Genomic DNA, 26771 nt, shown 5'->3' on the forward strand with positions numbered 1-26771 from the left:
CCAGCCAGCTGGAACCCAAGTCAAAGGATTTACATGCAAAAACAATGGACAGGATAGTGGAAACCTCCTTGAAGCAAAAATTGGACTGTTTGGTTTGAGAAAGTAATGAATTTTTCCCACACTTTCAAGTTTGCATGAAATTGAAGCGTGTATTCAAGAAAATATTCACAGGGGGTCAAAATATCATGGGACGATGATTAAAGAAGTTGTTCCTTGCAATTACCCCTAGATGAACCAAGAATCTGTCGATTTTGAGAATTATGAAGAAAAAGTAACACACCCTACACATTTAACCAAGGTAACCTACAAAGAAGTTTTGTGAGCTACAAAGGATACCTCAAGCTCATATTGGTCATCAGTTGAGAATTAGAAAGCTTCAGAATATGAAGAAAATTTGCAGATTAACAAGAATATTGATGGGAGAGAAATTGTTGCTGTCCTCGAAATGGGTTGAATGGGCAAGAAAAATGTTTCAATGATTTTTTAAAAAAAAGCTTTTCAGGCTATAACAAAATCCATGGAAGAACTACTCTTTGATGGATTTATTGATTATTCTTATGAGGAGAGGGTTCAAACAACAACGAAGAACATCGAAGACCATGGAGGAACAATTTTTTCATGAATTTGATGAATATTTCAATGATGAAGATAATTTTTTTTCCCTTGCTTGGGTAACTCCTTGCCAAAATGGTAGAATTACCAAAGGGAAAGAACGGGAAGATGTGCTATTACAATCTGAATTAGATGGAATTTGAGATTCTTCTCAAATGTGTTTAACCAAGCTGGAGGATTTCTATTTATTTTTATTGATGGTTTTGGTGAGGATTTATGGCAAGTACACAATCTGGAGTAATTGATTGAAGACTTTCAGGTTGGATATTTTGCTTCTTCAAGAACCCACGATCCTCAAGATCAGATTTATGGATTGCGAATTATTTGGAAGTTTGATAAGTTATTACATTGAAGTTTTGATGGGTTGTAAACAAAATATTCTTTGAAATTTTGATGGAAGTTTTTTGGGCCTCATTCTTTTTGATTGTATGGTCTTTATTTGTTTTGGAAACTTGTATTCTTAGAATATTTTTTTTTCCTTTTCATATATCAATGAAAAGTTGTTTGTTGTTAAAAACTGGACTTGGCATACCTTTTCAATCATCATGAATATTCAAACAAAGATCTACTAACAAAAACCTCCCATTTAATTCACCAACTTCTTTATCTTTTATTACAACACTATGAAAGGTAAGTTAACAAAAACCTCCCAAACCTCCCATTTAACGGGATTTGGAGATGGATTCTTAGGAAAAAACCGATCTCCAATTGATAGAGAAGGCTGGATATATGATTTCACAATGTCCACATAGGAGGAATTATGGCTGCACTTCAAAGGTAAGTAAGTCAACCACGTTTTAAAAATCCATTAGGAACACCAATCACCTTCCTACCACCAAAAATTGGCAACACAATACAATAAGTAACTGATAGGGAAGAAAACCAACATTTTTGAATTCTGGTCCAAACTCATCTCTATCTTACTTGGAGAAAAAACTGAAATGTGGGCCAAAACACCATTTCAACCATGGATTTTTTAGCCATCATGGATGAGAAAATTAAAAATGAACAAACGATTTAAAATCTATATCTTCAATAAAAAATACTCGTTTTCAAACAAAATGCAGTGATAACTCATCAATACAACTACTTCGATCCATTGAAAAAAAGAACAAAATGAAAAAATGGATGTTGAGAACCAAATAGCGATAGACGATGATGATGGGTAGTGAACTTGACTAACGATAGACAACATGATCTGATAGACGACAAAAGACCATGAGTGTGGGATGAGAGGACGCGACTAGAGGAACACAAACATAGATTTGTTGGTGCAGGAGAAAAGGACACGGGCTGATGAACGATGATTGGTAGAGGAAGGAAGGCCGTGAATGTGAGTTGAGAGGAAGAAGAAGAGAAGCAAAGGTAAATGGCTGATTAGCAGAGGAAATGCGAATGGGTTGGGGTGATGAACCAGGTTGTGGGCAAGATTATGTACTGTCAGAAGGATGGGAACAAAGAAGTTTCTCGGTTAGTGACAATGATCGACAAATCCACGGCAGATGACGATGACGGGGGCAGGGGTTGATGGAGAGGGTTAGGGTTTTTTCGGTAATGGAGAAGAGGGGAGAGTGCACAGGAGGAGAGAGAAGTGTTTTTTATTTTTTGATGAATAATAAACACTCTTTGGAGGGTCATTGGAGATTTGTCTCATTTGATGCTTGGTTGCATCATTTTCCATGCATTAATTTGCTTGTCTCTAAAGTTCTATCACTATATCGTATTTTTCTGTTGGTGCTTGCAATGATTTAACTAAATAAGGTTCATAATACAAGAATGGCCTGGGGTTCATGGTCATATAGAATGGTATGGTGCCAACAACACTATGAAAGGTAAGTTGTACCAAAGTTCAGCCCCAGAAAGGCAAGTTGCATATTGAATTAGTTTAATTGTTTTTTCTTTTCAATTCTTGTATCTCTTACTTTTTGTTGCCATTTTTCCTAATTTCAGCTTGTTGCTCATGTTTTGTTTCTTGTTAACAGTTTGTTGAACTCAACCAGTTAGCAGTTTATCTTGATTGTGATATATCTCCTTGGTATATGGATAAACCGTGGGAGGATTTGCTTCCATCAGAATGGGACAAAGTACTCCACTTTTACTCTTCCTCCCAAGTGTTGGTGTCTTTTAATTTGGAAAATTAGTATTGTGTTTCTGATACCCTATTCCTTTTAGGTATTTCGCTTTGGTACCAAGAATGGGAAACCAGCTGAAGGTTTTGACAAAAAACACAGCTACATCTTGCAACCGGTGTCTGGATATGCAAGGTATACAAAGCTGCGGGAAAATGATCATGCTGATAGCCGTGAACCTCTACAGAAAGCATCAGTATATTTGGATGACGTGACACTCTGTTTGTCAAAGGTTATTATATATAGACATTTACATCTGAAACACCCTAAACTGTAATTTTGCATTAGAAACAAATTTTATTGGAAGAATTAATGAAATCCTTCGATGCAGTTATCTGAATTAGCAATCCCAACTCAAAATAGGATTTTTGTTGATATGAAAGGGGATCATTCTGAAAGTATTTTAATGTGGAAGCCTAGAGGGTAGTCAAAAGAAAAAAATTTAAACCAGAAAACGTCTTTCTGAATGATCTTTTTATATTTCTTTTTGCAGAATGGGTACAGAGATATCCTAAAATTAGTTGATAATTTTTCTGCGTTCAATCAACGATTAAAGTATGCTCATTTTCGGCCTCATGTTTCCGTGAAAACTGATCCTCGTTCCTGGTGGAAGTATGCTTTTAATTCAATCTCTGATCAGTTGAAGAAGGGAAGGTAATTTTGACCAGTTGTGCTGTTTTCTCTAAAGGATTTGTCTCCATTTGTTATTGAATTAAATCTTCTCATCTGATAAAAGAACACAAGAAAAAAAAAAAAAAAAAAAAAAAAGGAGCAAAATCAAAAGGAGAGAGAAGGTGAGAAATGAAAAGAANATAATAAATCCTTTTTTTTATTTTTATTTTTGTATGTTTTAAACATTTAGTATACAGTTCTGATTTGAGTTAGGTGATGCTTAGTAAGGTTAAGTAGAAACGGTTTTCTAATCATACTTTTATTTGAGTTACATGTATAGAAACACTGGGTGACATGTTCTATTTTTCTCGGTTTGAGTAAATATTCTGTGCTGCTAGTTTGTGGTCAAAAGTCATTGAATTGAGCAGTATACAACAACAAATATAGCATGATGTTTTTGCTAGGTAGGTGTCATAGTTGCAAGTCTAAATTAGCTGGGTTTTTTCTTGTTAAATCAATAGATAATCTAAATTCCCTAGATACTAGGTAATGTAGGTAATCCTTAGAGAATAGGTATCCTAGATAAATCTAAATAAAATCTCTAGTTATTAGGTAACAATAAATCTAAATAATAATCCCTAGATACTAGACAACTAAATCTAAATAAATCCAACCAGATAAATTAGGGAGGTCAACTCCTTCCCTTATTTAATATGAGATTATACAAATATCCTTTGACACCCTGCTTGAGCTAAGTAATAGATATCATTCGTAGTTTAGACTTGGATAGATTTATGTGCAATATTGATTGCATTACTTTGACGACATGGCTTTAGTGTCAAGGCATGATATCAATGATAGCTATGAAGGACTTAAATAAATTTGTCAATGGTAGCTATGAAGCCTTCGAATAAATTTATCAACGGTAGCTATGAAGGTTTCAAATAAATTTGTCATTGGTAATTATGAAGGCTTTGAATAAATTGTCAACGATAGATATGAAGGCTTCGAATAAATTTGGTCAAGGGGAAAGATCAGGTATGAAGGCTCTGAATAAATTTGGTCAAGTGGAAGATCGGTAGGTATGAAGGCTTTGAATAAATTTGGTCAAGTGAAAGATCGGTAAATTTGGTCAAGTGAAAGATCGGTAAATTTGGTCAAGTGAAAGATCGGTAAATTTGGTCAAGTGAAAGATCGGTAAATTTGGTCAAGTGAAAGATCGGTAAATTTGGTCAAGTGAAAGATCGGTAAATTTGGTCAAGTGAAAGATCGGTAAATTTGGTCAAGTGAAAGATCGGTAAATTTGGTCAAGTGAAAGATCGGTAAATTTGGTCAAGTGAAAGATCGGTAAATTTGGTCAAGTGAAAGATCGGTAAATTTGGTCAAGTGAAAGATCGGTAAATTTGGTCAAGTGAAAGATCGGTAAATTTGGTCAAGTGAAAGATCGGTAAATTTGGTCAAGTGAAAGATCGGTAGGTGAATCTGCTGAAACCAAATAGAACTGAAAATTATCATTATCCAAAACTGAAATCTTTAATTCTGTTGGTTCAAAAGTTACAAGTGCAGATGGGTCGCCATAGATTGGAATATCATGAGCAGCCAAAAGATTTACCAATTGGGTTGTCCCTGGAATCACAATTGAAAAACTCCTCTTCTTTGGCCAGTATAATTGCAGCAGAACGAACAATAGGGGCGCTGTAAATTTCTTCCCGACCTTCTTCTGTTCTTCCTTCACTGGCACAATCAAACCCTTTTCTGCAAATTTATTAAGGATCTCACCAGTACGAACTTTAGGTGTTTTTGATCTCCACTGCCTGAAGAGTCCAGAAGGCCTTCTCCAATCCACCAATGTTGTAACCGCTTATTTAACACTACATTTTCAAGAAATGCAGCAAAATATAAAGAACACTTATGGCCATAAATTTGGCAACTGGAACTCATTCTGCCTCGCGATTTCACTTCCGTTGTCAACGAAATGGGCGGAAACATAGTACTTTTGAAGTTATTTAATCAAGAACATATATTTAATTTATTGGAAACATAGTACTTTTGAAGTTATTGACCATCACTTTGGTGGTCTAGTAAGTTTTCTTTTCGGCACTTAATATGTTGGATTGCTGTAAGGCATTTATTGAAGTTGAAAGGAATTTGTGTGGTTTTCTCCTAACTATTATTGAAATTAAGGATAAGATAAGAGGGTATGTGTTCCTTAGATACGAAAATGATGTTGTTCTAGATCCTCCAAATATTTTCAATGAAATTCCTTCGCGGAATGATTTATCAAAGTCATTGGATTTATATCGATTACACCATTTCTATATTGACATCGTAAGGATCAATTAATTCAAGGTTTTGAGAGCTTCGATTTGGTTGTCATTTTCTTAAATTTGTAGATGATGGTTGGGGATAAATCCGTATCTTCCACTTTTTGTTGTTTGTTGGATCCAATATTTTGAATTCTTACTTAAAATGTTCTCCATTTTCTTATCCTAACTAATCGTACGGCCGTCTTCTTTCTTCTTTCTTCTCCCTCTCCTCCATCCCTGTTATTTTATTTTCTTTAGTTTATTTCTTTTTAGATTCTTAATTGTTGTCTTTGAGGCTGTTAATTCTTCTACTTTTCTACATTATATTCTTTGGTATGTTGCAGTGGAAAGATGACATGGGAGCAGGTTCTGAAGTTTGCAAACTTACGCAAGAGATATATCTCTTTGTATGCTTCGTTGCTTAAGTCTGATCCTACTCGTGCAATTGTTGATGATGACATACATATTGAGGAACTTGACCGCGAGCTCGATATTGAGCTCATTCTTCAATGGAGGTACATTTTGACAAATTTATCCTTAAATGCGATACAGGGCCATAATGTGATGTTTGTATCATTTTTTTAATTCTCCTTTTCTACTTTATTTCCTTGTTGGTCGAGACCCAATTTGTCTTGCATGGTTGGAATGTTTGGGCTGAGTCTAGAAGCTTATTATGTAAAATACTTTTTTTTTTAAAACGAATCTATATGACTTTTTATACTTTTTATAAGGTTATTATGGAAACATCGGTCAGTTTGATGTAGCAAATACGTATTGTACTATAGGTTTTTTCCTCCCGGGGGGAAGGTAAAAGAAAAAGAGAAAAGAGCAAAAACGGATGGAAAAACAGGAACAAACATGAAAATAAAAGTAGAATTAAGGAGAAATAAAAGCTTCCCAGTTGATACAACTACCCTGCAGAGAAAACTATTAGAAAGCTCTGGGAGCTGAGTGTCACGGTCATGCTCGTCCAGGGCCTGTTGCCCATGGCCGCATGCCCATGACAAGCCAAACCCTTGTCATGTCTTTTCATTCTAGTGTTTTTCCTTTTGTAATTCTAGGGCGTATGACGCCTCAAAAATATCATGTCTAGGCCTGCCATAACTAAAATGGCCCAGAATGTACTATAGGGGGATATGACTAGTCGTCAACTTCTCCCTACCCAAGGTTATATATGCTAAGCCGTTGTTATCTTTCTCTTGCTTGCTTATATAACGTCTCTTTCTAAAATCTCTCTTTCAAAAATCTCTCTCTCTCCTCGTTTTCTAAAACCTTCTTTTAAAACCGAGGCTAGAGGCTCGACCGTACGTCGCTTGGCCGTAGGCGACGCAAGAACAAATTGGCTTAACTCACTTGTCGCTGGAAAGTGAGTGCCGCACAATCGCTAGTCCGCTGCCTTCGAAAGTGCGATTGTGTCACGGGGTATCAGAGCTTTGTTAGCTCCGTAACGTCATACAGACCGAAATCATGTCGACGACAAAGTCGACACCCAAAGCACAAGCCGATCGGCTTACGCTAATAGAGGAGGAAATGCTGTTCCTCAAAGAAGTCCCTGACACCCTCCGTTTCCTGGAAACACGGGTGACCGAACTGAGTGAGAAAGTCGTCCAAGTCGACGCAATGGGCAACCGCCTAGATGGGTTGCCAATCGCAGAACTGTTGTTTCGAGTGACCTCGCTCGAAGAAAGAGTTGCTCCTACGAGCAGCCCAAAACCGTCTGATAGTCCGGATAGCTCTGTCGCACACAAAGAGGGACGTGGCGAAGAGTTCGACGTACTACAAAACACAATGATGAGTTTGTTCAATGGATTGGCTGATGAATTCAGATCAACAGTCGACGACCTCCAAGAAAGGATGTCCGCCATGAGCACTCGAATTGAAGTTACCATGAAAGCCGTGGAAGGTGTCACGGCTGGACAAACTAGTACAGGATCCAACAAACTAAGGTTCCCAGACCCTAGAGCCTTCAAAGGGAATCGGGACGCCAAAGAGTTGGAGAACTTCATCTTCGACGTCGAACAGTACTTCAAAGCCACAACGGCTTGTACTGACGACAAGAAGGTGACTGTAGCTGCGATGTATCTCGTAGACGACGCCAAACTGTGGTGGCGTACGAAGGTGCAAGACATCGAGGATGGATTGTGCACCATCGACTCATGGGAGGACCTCAAGAGAGAGTTGAGGGAACAATTCCTCCCCGAAAACGCAGGACACATAGCAATGGAGAAAATAGTAGCCCTGAAACACACTGGAAACATACGGGACTACGTCAGACAGTTCTCAACCCTGATGCTGGATATCAGGGGCACAGCAGAGAAGACAAGGTGTTCTTCTTGATAAATGGTCTACAGCCATGGGCCAAAACAAAGATACATGAGAACAGGGTCCAAACCTTAGCTACCGCAATGGCCTGCGCCGAGAGACTCGTAGACTGTGGGAACGAAGCAGGATCCCAAAGAAGAGCGACACCAGCCCCAAACAATGGGGGCAAACCATACAGACCACCAGGCCATCGAAATGGAAGCCCCAACCGATCGAATGGATGGACGGATATACCTCCAGAACAATCAAGCGGGGACATCTCGAGGGCCTTACCACCAAAAGAACCACCCGACGACGCCTTTGCAATGCATGCTATGTAAAGGCCCCCACAAGGTATCCTACTGTCCTCATCGGGCCTCTCTCACTGCACTCCAAGTGTCCATCCAAGAGAGCAATGAGGCAAGGGTCGAGACTTTGCTAGACAAGAAAGAAGATCACGACAACCCCCGAATGGACGCACTCAAATTCCTGTCAGCCCTCCAACGGAAAGTCGAACCGAAGGAGATAATAGAGAAAGGGCTTATGTTCGTAGATGCCACCATAAACTCTCGACTGAGCAAGAGCACTCTGATAGACTCTGGAGCAACCCACAACTTCATTGCTGATCAAGAAGCCAGAAGATTGGGACTCACCATAGGAAAAGACCCGGGAAAAATGAAAGCTGTCAACTCCGAGGCCTTGCCTATTGTGGGAGTTTCCAAAGGAGTCCCCTTCAAAATAGGGGATTGGACTGGAGAGCTAGACCTTGTCGTGGTTCGCATGGACGACTTCGACGTGGTACTTGTGATGGAGTTCCTCCTAGAACACAAGGTCATCCCAATGCCATTGGCAAAATGCTTGGTGATCACCGATCGCAACCCCACAGTAATACCTGCAAGCATCAAGCAACCAGGTAATCTTCGAATGATCTCGGCCATACAGCTAAAAAGGGGACTCGCACGAGAGGAACCTACATTCATGGCCATACCACTAATAGAAGAAGCAACTACCGAAGAGACTGTCCCAGAGGAAATCAAGGAAGTACTAGACAGCTATACCGACATAATGCCAGAGAGTCTACCCCAAACACTACCTTCTCGTCGAGGCATTGACCATGAAATCGAACTCCTCCCCGGGGTTAAGCCGCCAGCAAAGAACGCATACCGGATGGCTCCGCCCGAGCTAGCTGAGTTGAGGAAACAATTGGACGAGTTGCTAAAGGCGGGATTCATTCGCCCGGCAAAGGCACCTTATGGAGCCCCCGTACTGTTTCAGAAGAAGAAGGATGGGACGTTGCGTCTGTGCATAGACTATAGAGCCTTAAACAAGGTGACGGTACGCAACAAATATCCGACTTGTTTGACCAACTTCACGGGGCCAAGTACTTCACGAAGTTGGACTTACGATCAGGATATTATCAAGTACGTATTGCCGAAGGGGATGAACCCAAGACGACGTGCGTAACAAGATATGGGGCCTTTGAATTCCTAGTAATGCCCTTTGGCTTGACAAACGCCTCAGCTACGTTCTGCACGTTGATGAACCAGGTTTTCTACGAATACCTGGATCAGTTCGTCATAGTGTACCTCGACGACATCGTTGTTTACAGCACAACCCTCGAAGAACACAAAGTGCACTTGAAGCTAGTGTTTAACAGGCTCCGGCAGAACCAGCTGTATGTGAAGAAGGAGAAATGTGCATTCGCACAAACATGCATCAACTTCCTTGGACATGTCGTCAGATGTGGACAAATCAGTATGGATAGCGACAAGATAAAAGCTATCCAAGAATGGAAAGTTCCTACTTCCGTATCTGAATTGCGGTTCTTCTTAGGACTAGCCAACTACTATAGGCGGTTCGTCGAAGGGTTTTCACGACGAGACGCCCCATTGACAGAGCTGTTGAAGAAAGACCACCCTTGGTCATGGTCGAATGATTGTCAAATGGCCTTTGAAAATCTGAAAACAACCATGACGAGGGGTCCTGTCCTCGGGTTGGTAGATGTCACAAAGCCATTTGAAGTAGAAACCGATGCTTCCGACTTTGCTCTAGGTGGGGTCCTTATTCAAGAAGGTCACCCCATCGCTTACGAAAGTCGAAAGCTCAACGATGCCGAACGAAGATACACCGTCTCCGAGAAAGAAATGCTGGCTATAGTCCAATGCCTTCGAGTCTGGAGACAGTATCTCTTAGGATCACAGTTCGTAGTGAAGACGGATAACAGCGCCACTTGCCACTTCTTTGATCAACCAAAATTAACAGCAAAACAAGCCCGGTGGCAGGAGTCGTTGGCCGAATTCGACTTCAAGTTCGAACACAAAGCAAGAAAGAGTAATCAAGCAGCCGACGCGCTGAGTCCGAAGGGCGAACATGCGGCCCTGTGCATGCTAGCCCATATTCACTCAAGTAAGATCGATGGATCGATGCGCGACATCATCAAGGAACATTTACACAAAGACCCATCAGCCAAAGCTGTCGTCGAACTAGCTAAGGCTGGAAAAACACGACAGTTTTGGGTTGAGGAGGACCTCCTGATAACCAAAGGAAACAGATTGTACGTCCCAAGAATGGGGGAACTGAGGAAAAAGCTCATTCAGGAATGTCATGATACCTTATGGGTCGGACACCCTGGGTGGAAAAGAACATACGCCCTAATAAAGAAGGGGTACTTCTGGCCAAACATGCGAGACGACATCATGCAATACACCAAGACGTGCCTCATCTGCCAACAGGACAAGGTCGAGAAAGCCAAAGTCTCTGGACTCTTGGAACCTCTACCTGTGCCAACAAGACCCTGGGAAAGTGTATCTCTGGACTTCATAACACACCTCCCAAAAGTCGGGGAATATGACGCCATCTTGGTTATTGTGGACCGGTTCTCAAAATATGCGACGTTCATCCCCACTCCCAAATTATGCTCTGCGGAACTCACAGCCCAACTGTTTTTCAAACACGTTGTAAAGTTATGGGGCATTCCGTCGAGCATCATCAGTGACAGGGATGGCAGATTCATTGGGACATTCTGGACTGAGTTATTCGCTTTCTTGGGAACAACCTTGAACATCTCCTCGAGTTATCACCCTCAAACCGATGGACAGACAGAACGGTTCAACTGCTTGCTCGAAGAGTACTTACGTCACTTCGTCGACGCTCGCCAAAAGAACTGGATACAATTGTTAGATGTCGCCCAATTTTGCTTCAATTGTCAAACAAGCTCGTCTACGGGGAAGAGTCCCTTTGAAATTGTAAGTGGACGACAACCGGCCTTACCCCATATTATTGATCATCCTTATGCAGGAAAAAACCCTCAAGCTCACAACTTTACAAGAGAATGGAAGCAGACGACAGATATAGCCCGGGCATATTTAGAGAAGGCTTCCAAGCATATGAAGAAATGGGCGGACAAGAAGCGTCGCCCCCTTCATTTCCGAGCAGGAGATCAAGTCCTTATCAAGCTGAGACCAGAACATATCAGATTTCGTAGCCGAAAGGACCAGAGACTAGTTCGTAAATATGAAGGCCCGGTTGAAGTCCTTAAAAAGATTGGGGCTACCTCCTACCGAGTTGCACTACCCGCATGGATGAAAATCCACCCCGTCATTCACGTGAGCAACTTGAAGCCCTATCACCCTGATCCAGACGACGACCAACGAAATGCAACCACAAGACCGAACATCGATCTGAAGCAAAAAGAAACAAAGGAAGTGGAAGAGATCCTAGCCGACAGGGTTAGGAAGATAGGAAGACCTGTACGGACGATTCGTGAGTTCCTTGTCAAATGGAAGAATCTCCCTACAGAGGAAACAAGCTGGGAACGCGCCGAAGATCTGAACTCCGCCGCCACCCACATCGCAAGGTATGAAAGTAGTCGGTTGACAGGGACGTCAACCAATTAGGTGGGGGAGGATGTCACGGTCATGCTTGTCCAGGGCATGTTGCCCATGGCCGCATGCCCATGACAAGCCAAACCCTTGTCATGTCTTTTCATTCTAGTGTTTTTCCCTTTGTAATTCTAGAGCGTATGACACCTCAAGAAAATCATGTCTAGGCCTGCCAGAACTAAAATGGCCCAGAATGTACTATAGGGGGATATGACTAGTCGTCAACTTCTCCCTACCCAAGGTTATATATGCTAAGCCGTTGTTATCTTTCTCTTGCTTGCTTATATAACGTCTCTTTCTAAAATCTCTCTTTCAAAAATCTCTCTCTCTCCTCGTTTTCTAAAACCTTCTTTTAAAACCGAGGCTAGAGGCTCGACCGTACGTCGCTTGGCCGTAGGCGACGCAAGAACAAATTGGCTTAACTCACTTGTCGCTGGAAAGTGAGTGCCGCACAATCGCTAGTCCGCTGCCTTCGAAAGTGCGATTGTGTCACTGAGCATAAAAAAAAAAGCCTTTAGTTAGCCACAACAAAACAAACCGACCAACCTCTTTGCTTACTGGCAAAAATTCTCCACCAAATTCTGAAATGATAGCTATAACCACATTAACCCATAATAGCGAAGGCCTTGAAGGCATGCAAGGGCCAATGAGCACAAGAAGTGTGTTGCACATGTTGTTGTTGTGGAAAACCCAATAGATATTTACGATCCCATTGAAGATTCTTCCTTGGCACTTTAGAGGGGCTTGGAAGGCTTCAAAGGGCTTGCCCAGCTAATAACTCCTTCAATGCTAGAAGAGTATTGAGAAATATATTTTTTGGCCTCATTTTCTCAGGGTTAAAGCTGCTTTTCTGAGTTTCAAGCCCTTATGTCTTTGTTATACTTCCTCCAGAAGAGTTAGCTTATCTGCACTTTCAATAGATCACCTTGAGAGAGCGCCTTCATGCCACTTCTTTTGTACAAAAGGCATAGATTCTGCTTTACAATCGAGAACAGATATTTGAGAAATATAATCATCTTAAGATTTCTTGCCTAGAAACAAATTATTTTTGTGCCAAGTTTTTATTAGATCGTTCAGAATTCTGAACTTCTTAAGAATTGAGAAACCTACCCACCCATTAAAGTAGTCTTGCTGCAACAAATTCGGAAGGGAGAAGAATCCCATGAGAAATTCCTCGGATTCCATCAGTAAAAGATAATGTTCCAAGGTAACCCTTGCCTTTCTAGAAACCCTTGATTTCACATAAAGCATATGCCATTCATTTAACGTAAAGAAGTTAAGAATGAGTATGAAGGGGTTCTAGAACCCCTTGACCAAGTAAACCGCCACTTTGGAAGAGAGAGCTCCATCCAATTTAGCTCTTCTATTACACGATTAGATAACCACATGCTATGCCTTTTGTTTTATTCACAAAAGATCTTTCATGAGTCCATCTGACTATTAAAGCCCCATCCTCCCCCCAAACCCCATGGGAAAGCAATGTAGGCAGAGAAAGAACTAAGTTCTTGCCGTAAGTATTTTCTTTCTCTGTAATCGGTTGGATCATAGACCCAAAATTCCTTAAGTCAGCTAAAGGAAGTCCAATTGAAAAGTGTGTCCTCGATTAACTCCATTGCTGAAATTGCACTTTCATCCCATAAAGTTCGCATTCTTCCTGATCTTCCAATTGAATTATCATAAGCACTGTCCCTTGAACTCCAAATTGATTTAATCAGCTTACGATCCTTGATTCCAATTTTGTTTCCTGAAGCAGAATTATATCTGGACTTACATTACAAATTGAATTGTCACACAGCCCCCTGATATTCCTAGTAAGGATTTATTTAATGGTTGAAAAGAAATAACTTCCTGAGCTTCTTCTTCGTGTAATAAGAGGACTAGGATCAACTTTTCTATTCCTTTTCTTGTAAGAATTTGGATACTGAAGGATCAATATTTGGTATAATAGGCACAAGCGGTATCTAAAAAAAAAAATCTGTTACAAAATTTCCAGAAGGAAGATGAGAAGACTGATTGGACTCAACAATTAAATCAGTTACACAATTTCCAGAAAAAAAGAGGAGAAGACTGATTGGACTCGACAATTAAATCACCTTCCGTATTTAAGACACTTGGAGAAGAGGAATCTGGAAATAACATTCTGATGTCTTCTTTTATGTTAAAATTGCCATGTAATATATGAATTTCTTTTAAAAGAGGAGAAAACTCATCTACTTCATGACTAACTATTATCACTGATAATCGATAGATCTTCTCTGATGAAGCTATAGAAAGGATTCTTTGTAATCTTTTTTCAGGATGAAATTTATAATTCTGGAAAAAATTGTTTGATGAGTCGCAAACACTTGTTTTCTTAGAAGACAAATCTGAAAATAAAGACAATTTCTCATCTTTCATAAAGATGCGTGGCCTTGAGATATATGCAACTAAAGTTTGTCTCTCTAAGTCTCTACTTTCTGCGACTCTGTGTTAGTTGTTGGCTTTTCATATTTTGTAATGTAGGTATATTACACTATAGAACTTGATATATTATTTTATGTTGTAATTATGAGATACATTGTGTTATATGAAANTAACTATTCTCTTGGTTGCAGTGGTTTTGGTCAGTGTTTCCAGTTCTTAAGGGTTCTAGTTTGCAGCCCCTTTTCTGCTTTTCTTTCTCTCCTTTGGGAGACTGTATCTCTGAACATTTTTCTTCTTTTCCAATCATAAATGAACATTTTGTTTCTTGTTTAAATAAAAAGTAATATGTAGTATGTACTCCCTGCCTTCCGCAACTGTGTAGATCGCTAATTTGTTAATGAAGAGGTTAGTAAAATTATGATTCAACAAACAGATCAACAAACTAGCAATAGAAAATATCTTCAAATGTGCTTGAGGGGAGTGTTATTTTTATGCGTTTAGTTAATCAGTAGTTTTTATTATTTACAGTGTTATGTTAGCTGTTATTAGTATATGAATATATTTGTAAGATTATTTCTTTTTATGGAAATCTTTCTCCTACTGATGAGGTACATTTGAAGAAACCTTGTTAAAATCATTGTGAATCTGACAAAATAATTTTGTTAGATACATACATTCCTCTTGATATTTAGTGAAACTTTGTGATTTATTCACCTTCATTTTATTGATGAGGTTTTCTGTTATCATTTGATTTTGTAGGATGCTTGCTCACAAATTTGTTCAAAAGACGGTGGAATCGGACCAGTACTTGAAAAAAACAAAAGCGAAGAAATCTTGGTGGTCATTTGGATGGTATCTAGTTTTCTCTCTATAACTCAGATAATATCGTTCCTAGAACTACCATAATTTGTTTCATATTTTATAGAACAATCACAAACAGTTTTTTGTATAATGGATCCACTACCAAAAAATTACTGTGTAATCACAACAGAGCCGACTATTATTGAACACTTTTTCTCTAATCATTCCATCTTACCTAGTTCATTATTAGTCAAAATAGTCAATATTTTAGGGATTCTTTGGTGTGTGCACTCGATCAGGAACAATCAATCATTCAAAGATGAAGAGGAACAATTTTTTAGTCAAGAAGACTGGGAACAACTGAACAAATTTATAGGGTATAAGGAAGAAGAAAATTCAATTTCCATCATAAATGCTAGCAAAGAGGACGCTCTTCTTACTTCTTTGGAGGTTCACATGAACCGTAATGCATCAAAGCTTACTGATGAGGCACAACATTGTCTTGCTGAATTGTCATGTAAAAACTTGAACTGTTCCATGAAGTTTTTTCCAGAAACGAAAGTTTTTGACATCAATTTGGGGTCATATCAACTATCTTCGCCAAGTGGACTCCTTGCTGTGGTCTGATTCAAACCCTTCCTTTTACTTGCGAACAATTAATATTTCCAAAAGCTTGACGAAGTAATTTGATTGCAGTGGAGCACTGAAATATATGTGTTTTGCAGAGTGCTGCTACTCATGATTCATTGGTTGGTATCTTCTGTTACAAGCCTTTTGATGTCAAAGTGGACTGGAGCTTGGTTGTGAAGGCTTCTCCTTGTTACATGACCGTAAGCTCCATCTTGATACTTTTGCAACTGTAGTTCTTTTTCCATGCCTTTCTGCTGATTAGCCCCTTTGTCCAGTATCTCAAAGATGTCATCGAACAAATTCTGAGCTTCTTTGAGAGCAGCGCTACTGTTGGTCAGACTGTGGCATTGGAAACAGCAGCCGCCTTGCAGGTGTAGTTTTGATCTTTTCCCACGATTGAAATGTTAAACATATTGCTTCTAACGGCCTGCTAATTTAGTTGGGTAAACTTCTGAGTCACTGATGTAATTTATTGGCAATCGTACTTATAATTGTTGAAGATGTCAAAAAAGTTTCTGACATGAATCCAGATGTTAAATTAATATGAAGAGTATCTTGATATTGAAGTATGGTCTTAATGACTTGAAACGAAAGGTTTAGAAATTTCTAGTTCCGGACTATGTGGTATTAAAGGGCATGGTGGATTGTTTGTGATGAACATGGGTTGTCATCATAATGTTCTATTATGAGCTTCACAAACAAGATAAAAAAATCTCTCTCCTCTCTTAACCCTGTATCCTTAACCCTAACTGTCAGCTAACACTGCTGCTACTGCCTCGTCCATCGTCGTCGTTGTTCACTTGACCAATTGTTTCTCTTCTCCCTCCGATAACCACACATCTTCTCTCCGCTCACAACCCATGACCATTCGTCTTTCTCCCCCCCAAGGTACCATTTGACTCACAACCTTTATTTGTTATTCACTTCTCCATCCCGAGACCACTTAGTGTACAACCACCAGAAATAAAACCTCAGAGTTCTTCTATTTCATTTAACAGTAAAAGATCACTAGTATTTATACTGTAGTGAATACAATTGAAGTTACTGTTGCTAACTAAACCAACTCTAACCAATGGCAATTAACACTTAACCAAGAGACTAACACTTCCAGTCCTTCACAAAGAGAAGAAATAACCATGGAAAAAATAGCTACATAACTACATCAGCGTCTTCCTACCAAAAATTCAGCTTGCCCTTGAATCAACTGCTGGATAAGGAAACAAATCCGCGATCTTGATGATTGGATTGATCTTGTAATTGTCTGGAAAGTCAATTCGATAGGCATTATATTTACATCCTTCTGCAAAACAGCATAGCGTCAAACTTACTTGCCTGAAACTTGTTATATGTTCCTTTAGGAAATTGAGCTTTCTTCAAACTTTTGTGTTCATCAACTTTGGCCTTATATCGGGCAGTAGTTTGTTCCAAATGATCCATAGCCTCATTGTGAAACTCCACAATCACAGTTGTCATGTATGTAGCTTGCTCATTCAAATTGATAGATGTTGTAGGCAAATTATAAAACAGGGCAACCTTTAGCTAAAAGCTCCTGAATTTGTTGTTCTGTGTAATTGTGACCTGTGAACTGCCTTTGTGCTTTTGCCAATCATGGAAGGTGGAAGTTCCTGTGTAGTTATGAAGAGAAAGGTCCAAGTCCCTCTTTCTTCTTATTTACATTGGGTAAGAAAGGATCATGATCATTTTAAGGGATTAAATGTTCTTTAGTAGATCATTTTAAGGTTTCTATTCTGCTCGATCCTTTCATGGTGGACAAGGCTTCATTCAAACTTAAAGCTGGCAACTCCTCAACGGTTTAACATCCTACTGGATAATTGAAGCTCTATGGTGATTTTCTTTTGCTGAGTGAGAAGTGATGTAATGATAAGGACACTTTCTAGAAATTATTGAAGGGTGTGGTGGGTGGATCTCAATCAAGAACTTGTGTACGACTTATTGGGAGCATATTATGTTTTAGAAGTTATTGACCATTATTTTTCTTAAGATTTTTGAGTCAATGTAATGGAAGGTGAATAAGTTGAATAATAATGGAAGGTGATACATTTTCTTCTTGCTTTCAATGTATTTTACTATGGTGTCGTTGCTTATCATTCGAATTTTGATAAAGCCCTAGCAAGTTCCGTACCACTTATGTGTGTGTTGATTGTTTCATTGTTTTGTAGATGACAATTGAGGAAGTTAAGCGCACTGCTCAGCTCCAAGTGAATAGAGCATTGAAAGATCGTTCAAGGTTTCTGTTCTCCTCCCTTGTGGGACTTCTAGTCTGTGTTTTTAGAACATAATTTTATCATATTGAATCATCATTCGAATGCTTAAAAACGTGAAAGAGCACTCATTTGGAAAAAGTTTCTGCTGCTGCAATGGGGTTCACCACTCTAGTAATCAGTCTTTGTGACAGTCATGAAGTAGAATGGGGTTCTGGTTATTTTCTTTTTGATTGTTGTAAATTGCATATGTATGAAGTTCTATGCTCGAACCAGTATATGTCATTTCCTCCCTACTAATTCTGATTTCCACTTTTTGGCCCTCTACAAATTTCCAATTCTATAAATCTTCAGCCCCCAAAAACAAAAATCCGATAAACCCTCAAAGCCAACCTAAAGATACTTCTAGCTTACGACTGCCATAGCATTGCAAAACTTAGTCAAATAAATTGAGCTTTTTTTCCATTTTGTGTTCTTTCCATATATCAGTTAAAAAGAAGTCTTAAATTTGATTCAGTTATTGGATGTTCGAACCTTGTTTCTTATCATCTATTAATGAAAATTTGTTTCTTTTGGAAAAATGGACTTAAAATACTTTCAATAGGCGTACTTCCAACGGAAAGTAGTTCCACCACTAGAGGTAGGTCGTGATGGCAAGGAAGATTGCTGCAGGCGGGAGTTGGAATATGGGCAAGGTTGTGTAGAATGTGCAATGTTGTATGAGTTTGAATGGAATGAAGCCATCCCCATTTACAACACTTTGAATTGGAAATGGGATGTATTGGACGTTACCAATTTTAAGAACATAAAAATACCAAGAAGTGTTTTATTTATGATCTAACAAACTTGTATACAAGTATCCTTGAATCAAGTGGAAATGGTGTCGAAGAAGGAAGTGTTGACGGTAGGAAGTACTGTGCATGAGACAAGAAGGAGGAGAAAAAGCCACCGTTTAACCTTCTAACCTTATCGGAGCCAATTAATTTTTGTATTGAATTAAAGATCAAGAATTATGAAGGAGATATCTAAACCCTATGATATTTAATTGTGTAGATGCAAGTTATCCTATAGATGCTACCTACAATATTGTAAAATTTATCTCATATAATGTTTATCTGCTTTTAGGTTTCTGTTGGACTTGGATATTGCAGCTCCTAAGATTACAATTCCAGCGGAGTTCCATCTTGATGATATCAATTCAATAAACCTTCTGATTGATTTGGGGAATTTGTTGATTCGAACACAGGTTTGTACTAGTATTTAAAGAATAGAAGGGCTGTCATTCAAATTTATTTCTCTGATATTTTGTTACGTCTCTGCCTCTTCTTTGGGTCTGATATTGTTTTAAATTAGGAGATTACAGAATATAATCTGGATAACAAAATCCCATTACAATAACAATTACAATTGAATGCAAGACAAGACACCACTAAATAATAATTAAATGAATAATAGAGTAATGTAAATCAATCTTGCTTAAGAACTTTCTTCCAACAAAATCTCTCTCACTGCATGAAGAAAGCTCAATTTATAGGGTGATTCCTCTTCTTACCAACCTAGCTAACCAACCAACAAAAAGAAAAGAAACAAAAAACCTAGAAATAATGAATCATTTATTTTAACCAAAACAGCATACTAACAATTAAGCAGTGTTGAAGCTTGAAACAACCAGATTCGGTTAAATCAGTTTCATACCCCATGAGAAAATGAACTTATCCTCAAGTTGATCACGAAGAAGCCAACTGAAACTGAAAATGAAGATAGAAAAGTACTCTCACCTTTTCTTCTCTATGCTTTCCCTAATCTTTATCTTTTAGCCTTCATCCTGTCTTCAGATCTTGACTCAAGAAAGGACATCTTTTTGAAGTTGGAATTTTCTTCTAGTGAGTGAGTTATTTATTTATTTGTTTTTATAAATAAATTGGAGTGTCAAGTGAAGGAAATCCAACAATTGTGAGTAAACACAGAAAACCTGGAGCGACCAAAAAAGAAAATTAAGGAACCATCAAAGTTATAAATTCCCCTTTAAATTACAAATGCCTTAAAACGTTGAGGAAGCACTTAATGGAGAAAAAAAATCCGCTGAAATAGTCTGGAAGAAAAACCAGATAGCCAAAGACATCCGAAGCTATGACCAAATCTAGCGATGTGCAAGACCAACTCCTCAGCACTACCCAAAAGACAAAACTTGACAGAAAAAGCCAGGAAGATACCAATTGGAGAATCAGCTCCAACTTTTCTACAGAAGTCATATATTCTTTTTTTCTTCTTATTAAGACAAAATCCATCCAGACTATGTTCTTTCTATGTTTTCATGCCAAAGTCATTTAACCTTTCTTTGTTCTTATGTGACAACTTGTTCAACCTCGTGATTCTAGATGGTTTATTTGTATTGAGCTTTTTGAATGTATCAAGAAATTTTTTCATTAGCTACCTTATGGGCCAGCTTTGCCTCCCTGGGCTCATTGATTATGGGTTAATGGATTCGGTTTGAGCAGATTCAAAAGGTTTTCGTAATAAGCATTGAAATTTCTATCAGAGTTTTGATATAGCCAAATTCAGGACTCTCTGTGGTGTTCTCTCTGTAGTTTGTGAGCAGTATTCTTCTAGTTATATTTGTGTGAACTGTGATGCATCTATTTCCTCTCTTTTGGCTATTATTTTCATTCCATTTCAACTTTTTCGCTTCACCCTCTTTGGGAATTTGTATTCTTGAACATTACCAGCCTGTTGCTACCTCAAAGAAGGCAAATTTTGTAAATGCAGTTATGATTATTGGTCTTACACATGATTAATGTCTACAGGATGAACATGAAAACGTGTCTCCTCAAGAGTTGGATATGTATTTGCAATTTGATGTGGTCTTGAGTGATGTCTCTGCCTTTTTGGTTGATGGCGATTACAACTGGAATCAAATTTTTGGCAAAGATACTCATGAATCTTCTCGTGTAACAGAGATTAATATATTGCCTGTTATTGACAAGTGTGGGGTTATCTTAACGCTGCAACAGGTAATCTTCCTCTAATTTGTATGTATTTATTTTCTGAGCTGCCTATACATGCTATTCAGTAGGCATGCTTAACCTTTAATGTTACTTGCCTTATTCAATGCAGATTCGATTGGAGAATCCGTCTTACCCTTCAACAAGGCTTGCAGTGCGATTGCCTTCATTAGGATTTCACTTTTCACCAGCAAGGTATCATCGACTGTTGAAAATTCTGAAGATCTTCCAGGGGGATAATACAAATTCAGATGTTCCTCAACCGTGGAATCAAGCTGACTTTGAGGGGTGGCTATCTGTTCTTATTAGGAAGGTTGTGCTTGCTATCTCTTGTTATCTCCTATATTCTGCTTATTTATAAATCTTTAATTTGTTTCATTATTTCCCATTTTGTTAATAGGGTGTTGGAAACAGGGAGGCTGAATGGCAACTGCACTACTGTTGTCTAGTAGGGCCCTATCTCTACTTGATTGAAAGCCCAGGATCCAAATCTTACAATCGCTATATCAGGTTCAAATACTATGCAAATTAGATCATAATCAGCTGTATGCATTACTATTCCGAAGATATCATTTTAAGAGATGTGAAATTGTAAATGGTCGCCAGAAATTATGTATTGAGAGGTGCATAAATCTATTTATAATATATAAAAAAACAAATAAATCTTTAGATATTAGGTAACAATAAATCTAGATAAATCCTTAGATACATGGCAATAATAGAGGTAAATTAGGAAGGTCAACTACTTCCCTTATTTAATGAGATTACACAAATATCTTTTAATTCAAGGTTATTCTTTCAACACTCCCCTTCAAACTGAGGAATAAATATTATCCATTTCTAGCTTGGATACTAATTCATGAAACATTGAGTTGGCCTTCTGTTAGTGTATCTATTAGTTAAAGTTGCGAGGGCAGTAACTAATCCATGCTATCCCCTTCTCTTGCTTCTCCATGTAAAATGTTGATCGATTTCAATATGTTTTGTCCTGTCATGCTAGGTAGGATTATGTGCAAATTTGATAGCTAATTTGTTGTCACAGTACAACTTTATCAAACATTCTCCTTTAATTTGTAAGTCATCAAGGATTATCTTCAACTATAAGAGTCCATATAGCTTTTGTGCAATAGCTTGGAATTCTAATTCGACAAAAGATCTAGCAACCACATTTTCTTACTCTATGTTACCAAATTACCTCCAAAAAAAAGTATATCCCATAGTAGATTTTCTGTCCACTATTGATCCAACATAGTCAACGTCGGTGTCAGCTTCCAACGCAAGATAATTATTTCGTTCGAATAATTCTTTTTCTTGAAGTTCGTTTTAGGTAGCGTAACACTTTATATGTTGTTTGAAGGTGAGGCTCCCCCAAACCATGCATAAAATGACTAACTACACATTGTTTATGCTATGTTTGATCGAGTGTGAGTTAGATATATAAGCCCTCTGGCACATTTCTCTGTTTACCATAACTTCCTCTTCTGAGTTTTATCGTTTACGGATGCGGAAAAATTGCTTTGTGCAATTCCTTAAAAAATGGCTAAGATGATTCACAATGATTATTTGTCTTGTGAGTGTGAGTTGATACTTCATTGCTTCGATGATTATTTGTCTTGATATATTCAGAGTTTTCCTTTGGCATTTGTTGTCTTGGAGAGGCGCTTTTGGTTTGTGTAACTTTTGACATTTGGCTGCCTTCATAATTGGAGGTTATTGGTTCTTGTCACTATGCCTTTTCAGGCTGAAACAGTAACCTACCTACTTATGTACGCTCATCAAGTTAGAACAATAAAACTACCTGTCTTAGACATAGTAGCTACTTGTTACTTTGACTTTCTAGACTTGAACAGTAAAACTACCTATTACTACGCCACTCAGGCTTGAATAGTAAAAAAAACCATTGCTCTTCCCACTAGGCACCATTGATAGTACTTCAGTAGTATACCCTCTATGAATCCTGAAATCATCTGTGGGTGACAACTAAGCCATGTGTAACAAGTAGACCCTAACCCCTGTTGGTTAGTTCATGAATTGGGGTAGCGCTCTATCCGTCCCTACAAGGTATTTGGTCAACCCAAGGAGGCTATGGAACTCATGACTAGGTACTATGACCATAATATGTGAAACAATAACTCAGTCTATAGATACACATCTAGCACTCTATGACACAGCGATAGTCCAACTTATAACTAGGCAATAACGGGCTATCCAAACCCTAAATCATGCATAATAAATGTTTAAGGGCATACAACATGCTCGAAATGCTCATTATGTGATAATGACCCAACCTCAGCATAATGGAAAGCATAGAAGTCTAATGATCTATTAGAGTTAAACATCATGTTGCGGAAGGTATATAACTGTAAATAGAACTAAGTGGTAACTGTTCCCATTATCTAAGCACAATTATCACGAGACTAGGTCAAACTAGTCTCCTAAACATAATACTCATTCATTGCCCTCAATCCTAATTGACTCCTACAAGTATTTCTCAGAAACTTGCTCCATATGGTTACCTACTTGATTGTAGACTTCTCGAGCTTTTTTGGGTCTTCGAGGATATTCTAAATTTCTCCAAAATTCTTCAATATGCCCTAAATTAAGTTAAAATAATAAACGGGAGAAAATGGCTAGCTTCAAATTTGCTAAAGAGAAGGTTAAGAAACTAACCTGTACAGTCATCTTGCTTTCCTTTTTTTTTTTTTTTTCTTGGAAAAAATCTTTTATTTATTTTCTTACAATACGAGGTGTTACCGTATACTGTGGTTTAATGGGCCACATTAATTTCACGTTTTGTTTCAAGATATTCATTTTTTAATAGTAAGCAAAGCTGTTCAACTGCATTTTTACTTTGGACTTTTTGGCTTCTGCCTTCTTCCAAGATGATGTTTTGGTTGGGGATTCATGATTGTTTTCAAGACAACATTTAATGAGGTTTTTCAAGACAACATATATATATATTTGGTGGAGTCTAAAATTCATTTTCAAAGGCTCTCTTTGAGATTTATTTTCAACATTTCTTATGGAGTCAAATCTGCTATCTAGTGCTAGTCGAGAAATTGGATAGAATTCGAAAAGAGAAACTTCTTTGATTAGTAAAGTTTCTTAAAACGAAGATTGAGATTTTTGTCAATACTTGATGGAGCTTTCAGAAGTCTATTTCAACTTTCATGGGGAGTTCGATGCTAATTCTCTTGATTCAATTTGATGTATTCGTTCTTTGGTAAAATTTTGTGTTTATCATTTGTTATGGGTTGTAGTTTCTTTTTGTTTCTCTTTACTTTTTCATTTTCACTCATTCTGGAGTTCGTACACTTTGAGTGATAGTCTCTCTTTTCATCTTTTCAATGAAAACATCTTGCCCGAATAAAACAAAAAAAATTGGAGAATAGTTATTTATTTTTAATTTCTTGCCGAATTTGGATGCTTTTATTTCCCTTCATTAGAATACCATATTTTCTTTATATACTTCACATTTAGGAGTTTGTCTCCTTTGAACATTCGTTGTATTTATTGATTATATCACGTCTATAAGTTCATATCTTGTAATTTAAATTTTTTTAATTAAATTAATGTGAAGTACTGTGCATGGACTTTCCTATAGTATTATTTATCTCTCTTCTAAAACAAGGTTAAAAATGAAGATGAGAGGAAGGATCCTTTTCCTTGAAGCCACCAAATAGGGTTGGTTTAGCTGGGGAATTTGGCACTAAAATGCATGGTGTTTTCATAGTCCATTGGGCTTAAGAGGAAATCTCTTGTTTCTTTCTGTCTTTAATGTGGCTGATTAGAGAAGTGCATTTATATGAAGCTATATTGGTGGTGTTGCCTTCTCTTGCAACAGTCAACTAGCTATATGATTTAGCATTATCCTTAATTTTATTTGATATAGCTATATTTTCTGATTTAAGTGCTTTTTTTATTGATCTGGGTAAGCTTAAGAGGAAAACAAACCGTTCAATTGCCGGCAGAGTTGGTTGGGGATGTGCAACATGTTTTGGCTGTTCATGATGCTTCACGATCAAATATTAAGGTTAAAATTGTCTTATGCTATTTGTGTACATGATTGATCTCTGTTGAGCATCTTGCTCACTCACCTTTATAATTGTGTTGGGTTTAGGTTGTGGAGGATGCTAGTGCCCTCATATTGAGGTGTGATTCCGATGTTTCAAGAAAAATTTGGCAAAACCGCTTGCAAGGGGCTATATATCGTGCTTCGGTATGTGATTATCTGTTGGATTATGTCATTACTTGTATTTGTCTTTCATTTGGGTTTTGATGAGATGCAGATTAGTTTACTTCTTGTTACTTTATTTCATTAGGGATCTTCCACATTATACTGTTTTTATAATTGCTTGTGCTGTGTGTGGTTGTTCTGAGTTCTAATGTATGTAAATGTCTCGTTCAAAACAACTGTGAGAATAATTAAGTACTCTTCTTTTCTCTTGGTTTCATCTCTCATCAGCTTACATATAATGTTGTTTTACTAATCATAACGATCTTTTCGGATTTTGTAAGAAATCCTTGAAATTGAGGTAAGACAGTTCAACTTATATGGGTATGCTGACGGTGTAAGAGCTGATTTTTTGTTTTTACTAATCATCTATATGTTTTTATGGATATTTTTCTATTAGCAACTAGTCCTAATAACTGTTATAGTGCTTGTATTAGTAAGGTTATTTTATTGTAAATATATGTTGTCCTTCAAGGTCTTTTTACTCTCATTTACTTAGGTTCCCTTTGTACACTTGTATTAAATTATTTCTTTCTTATTTTGGTCACTTTTTATGGTTTTATGATTAGGTTATATATATATATATTGTACATTCTTAGAATTACTCTTATTGTATTCAGTCTAATGTTGGTTTTAGTTGTAAATATGAAAAGAAGTATCATATAACATTATGCTAGATGAGCACAATAAAACAATAAAACCGTAATTTGTTAAACCCTAGCCACCACCACCCTTTCTATCGTTGCTGCCATCACTGCCGAACATCATAGCCGAACGACTTCCCCTTGGCCTATTCTTTATCGTGGGTCTTCAACACACGATTTAACACGGGTCTCCTCTGCAACTTCTAGTGGTCTTCGACGTTAGAGCTTGATCTCCAATGGCATTTGCTTGAGTTTTTCCTTCCTCCATCGTGAATGTTAGTTTTGGTTTAGTACCTTCTGTACATCTGCCTTCTCTATGATTGAGTTTGACTCCTCTGTTTAGTGTTAGACCATCCGCACAGGTATGTGTCTTCCTCTTCTTCCAAACCTCCCGAACTTGTCTCCATCCACATAGGTATGATTCATCTTCACCTTCTCCGATCCCAAGTCACAAATTTAGTGGCCACAGTTATATTCAGTGGTTGCAATCAATTAGAATATTCATTTCTGGTAAGGGTAACGACAATTATTTCTCGAATGAGCATGTGCTGCTCAAACCAACCAATCTTGAATTCAAGAAGTGGAAAGTTGAAAATAAAATGGTCATGTGGTGGCTAGGTAATTCTATGTCTAATGAAATAGGTAAGAATTTCTTTTTATTTGAAACAACACATCAAACTTGGGAGGCTCAATCAATCATTCTGTATAAGAAAAATACTTCAGAATTTTTTTCAAATAGAATCAATCTTAAGATATATATATAGAGAGAATTATCGATACATAGAGAATTGGAAAACAAACTAATCTTAATCTCAATATACATACATATATATATATATTAATAAGAAACGATCATCAAGAAATGAAAAGTGATTAATGCTCGAAAGATGCAAAGCTTCCTAAGAGGAATGGAAAGAAACAACTAAAAAGGATTACAAAAAAGTATATAAGTATCTATCCAAATAATACCAAATCTTTTTCAACAAAGAGTTCA

The 26771-nt window shown here is 37.8% G+C and overlaps 1 protein-coding gene across 1 annotated transcript in view; it reads left to right on the forward strand.

Annotated features, from left to right (window-relative positions):
- Positions 1-26771, forward strand: part of LOC111811402 — a 77759-nt gene that overhangs the window by 15436 nt on the left and 35552 nt on the right. Inside the window, exons 7-21 of the mRNA XM_023698219.1 lie at positions 2595-2696; positions 2785-2973; positions 3235-3395; positions 6004-6174; positions 15004-15096; positions 15345-15666; positions 15771-15875; positions 15951-16046; positions 17856-17923; positions 19023-19143; positions 20702-20908; positions 21012-21212; positions 21300-21409; positions 24836-24932; positions 25020-25118. Of these exons, the coding sequence (XP_023553987.1) occupies positions 2595-2696; positions 2785-2973; positions 3235-3395; positions 6004-6174; positions 15004-15096; positions 15345-15666; positions 15771-15875; positions 15951-16046; positions 17856-17923; positions 19023-19143; positions 20702-20908; positions 21012-21212; positions 21300-21409; positions 24836-24932; positions 25020-25118 (2142 nt within the window). The remainder of the gene's footprint in view (positions 1-2594; positions 2697-2784; positions 2974-3234; positions 3396-6003; positions 6175-15003; positions 15097-15344; positions 15667-15770; positions 15876-15950; positions 16047-17855; positions 17924-19022; positions 19144-20701; positions 20909-21011; positions 21213-21299; positions 21410-24835; positions 24933-25019; positions 25119-26771) is intronic.

This window comes from Cucurbita pepo, chromosome LG15 (assembly GCF_002806865.2).
Source record: "Cucurbita pepo subsp. pepo cultivar mu-cu-16 chromosome LG15, ASM280686v2, whole genome shotgun sequence".
NCBI lineage: Eukaryota > Viridiplantae > Streptophyta > Magnoliopsida > Cucurbitales > Cucurbitaceae > Cucurbita > Cucurbita pepo.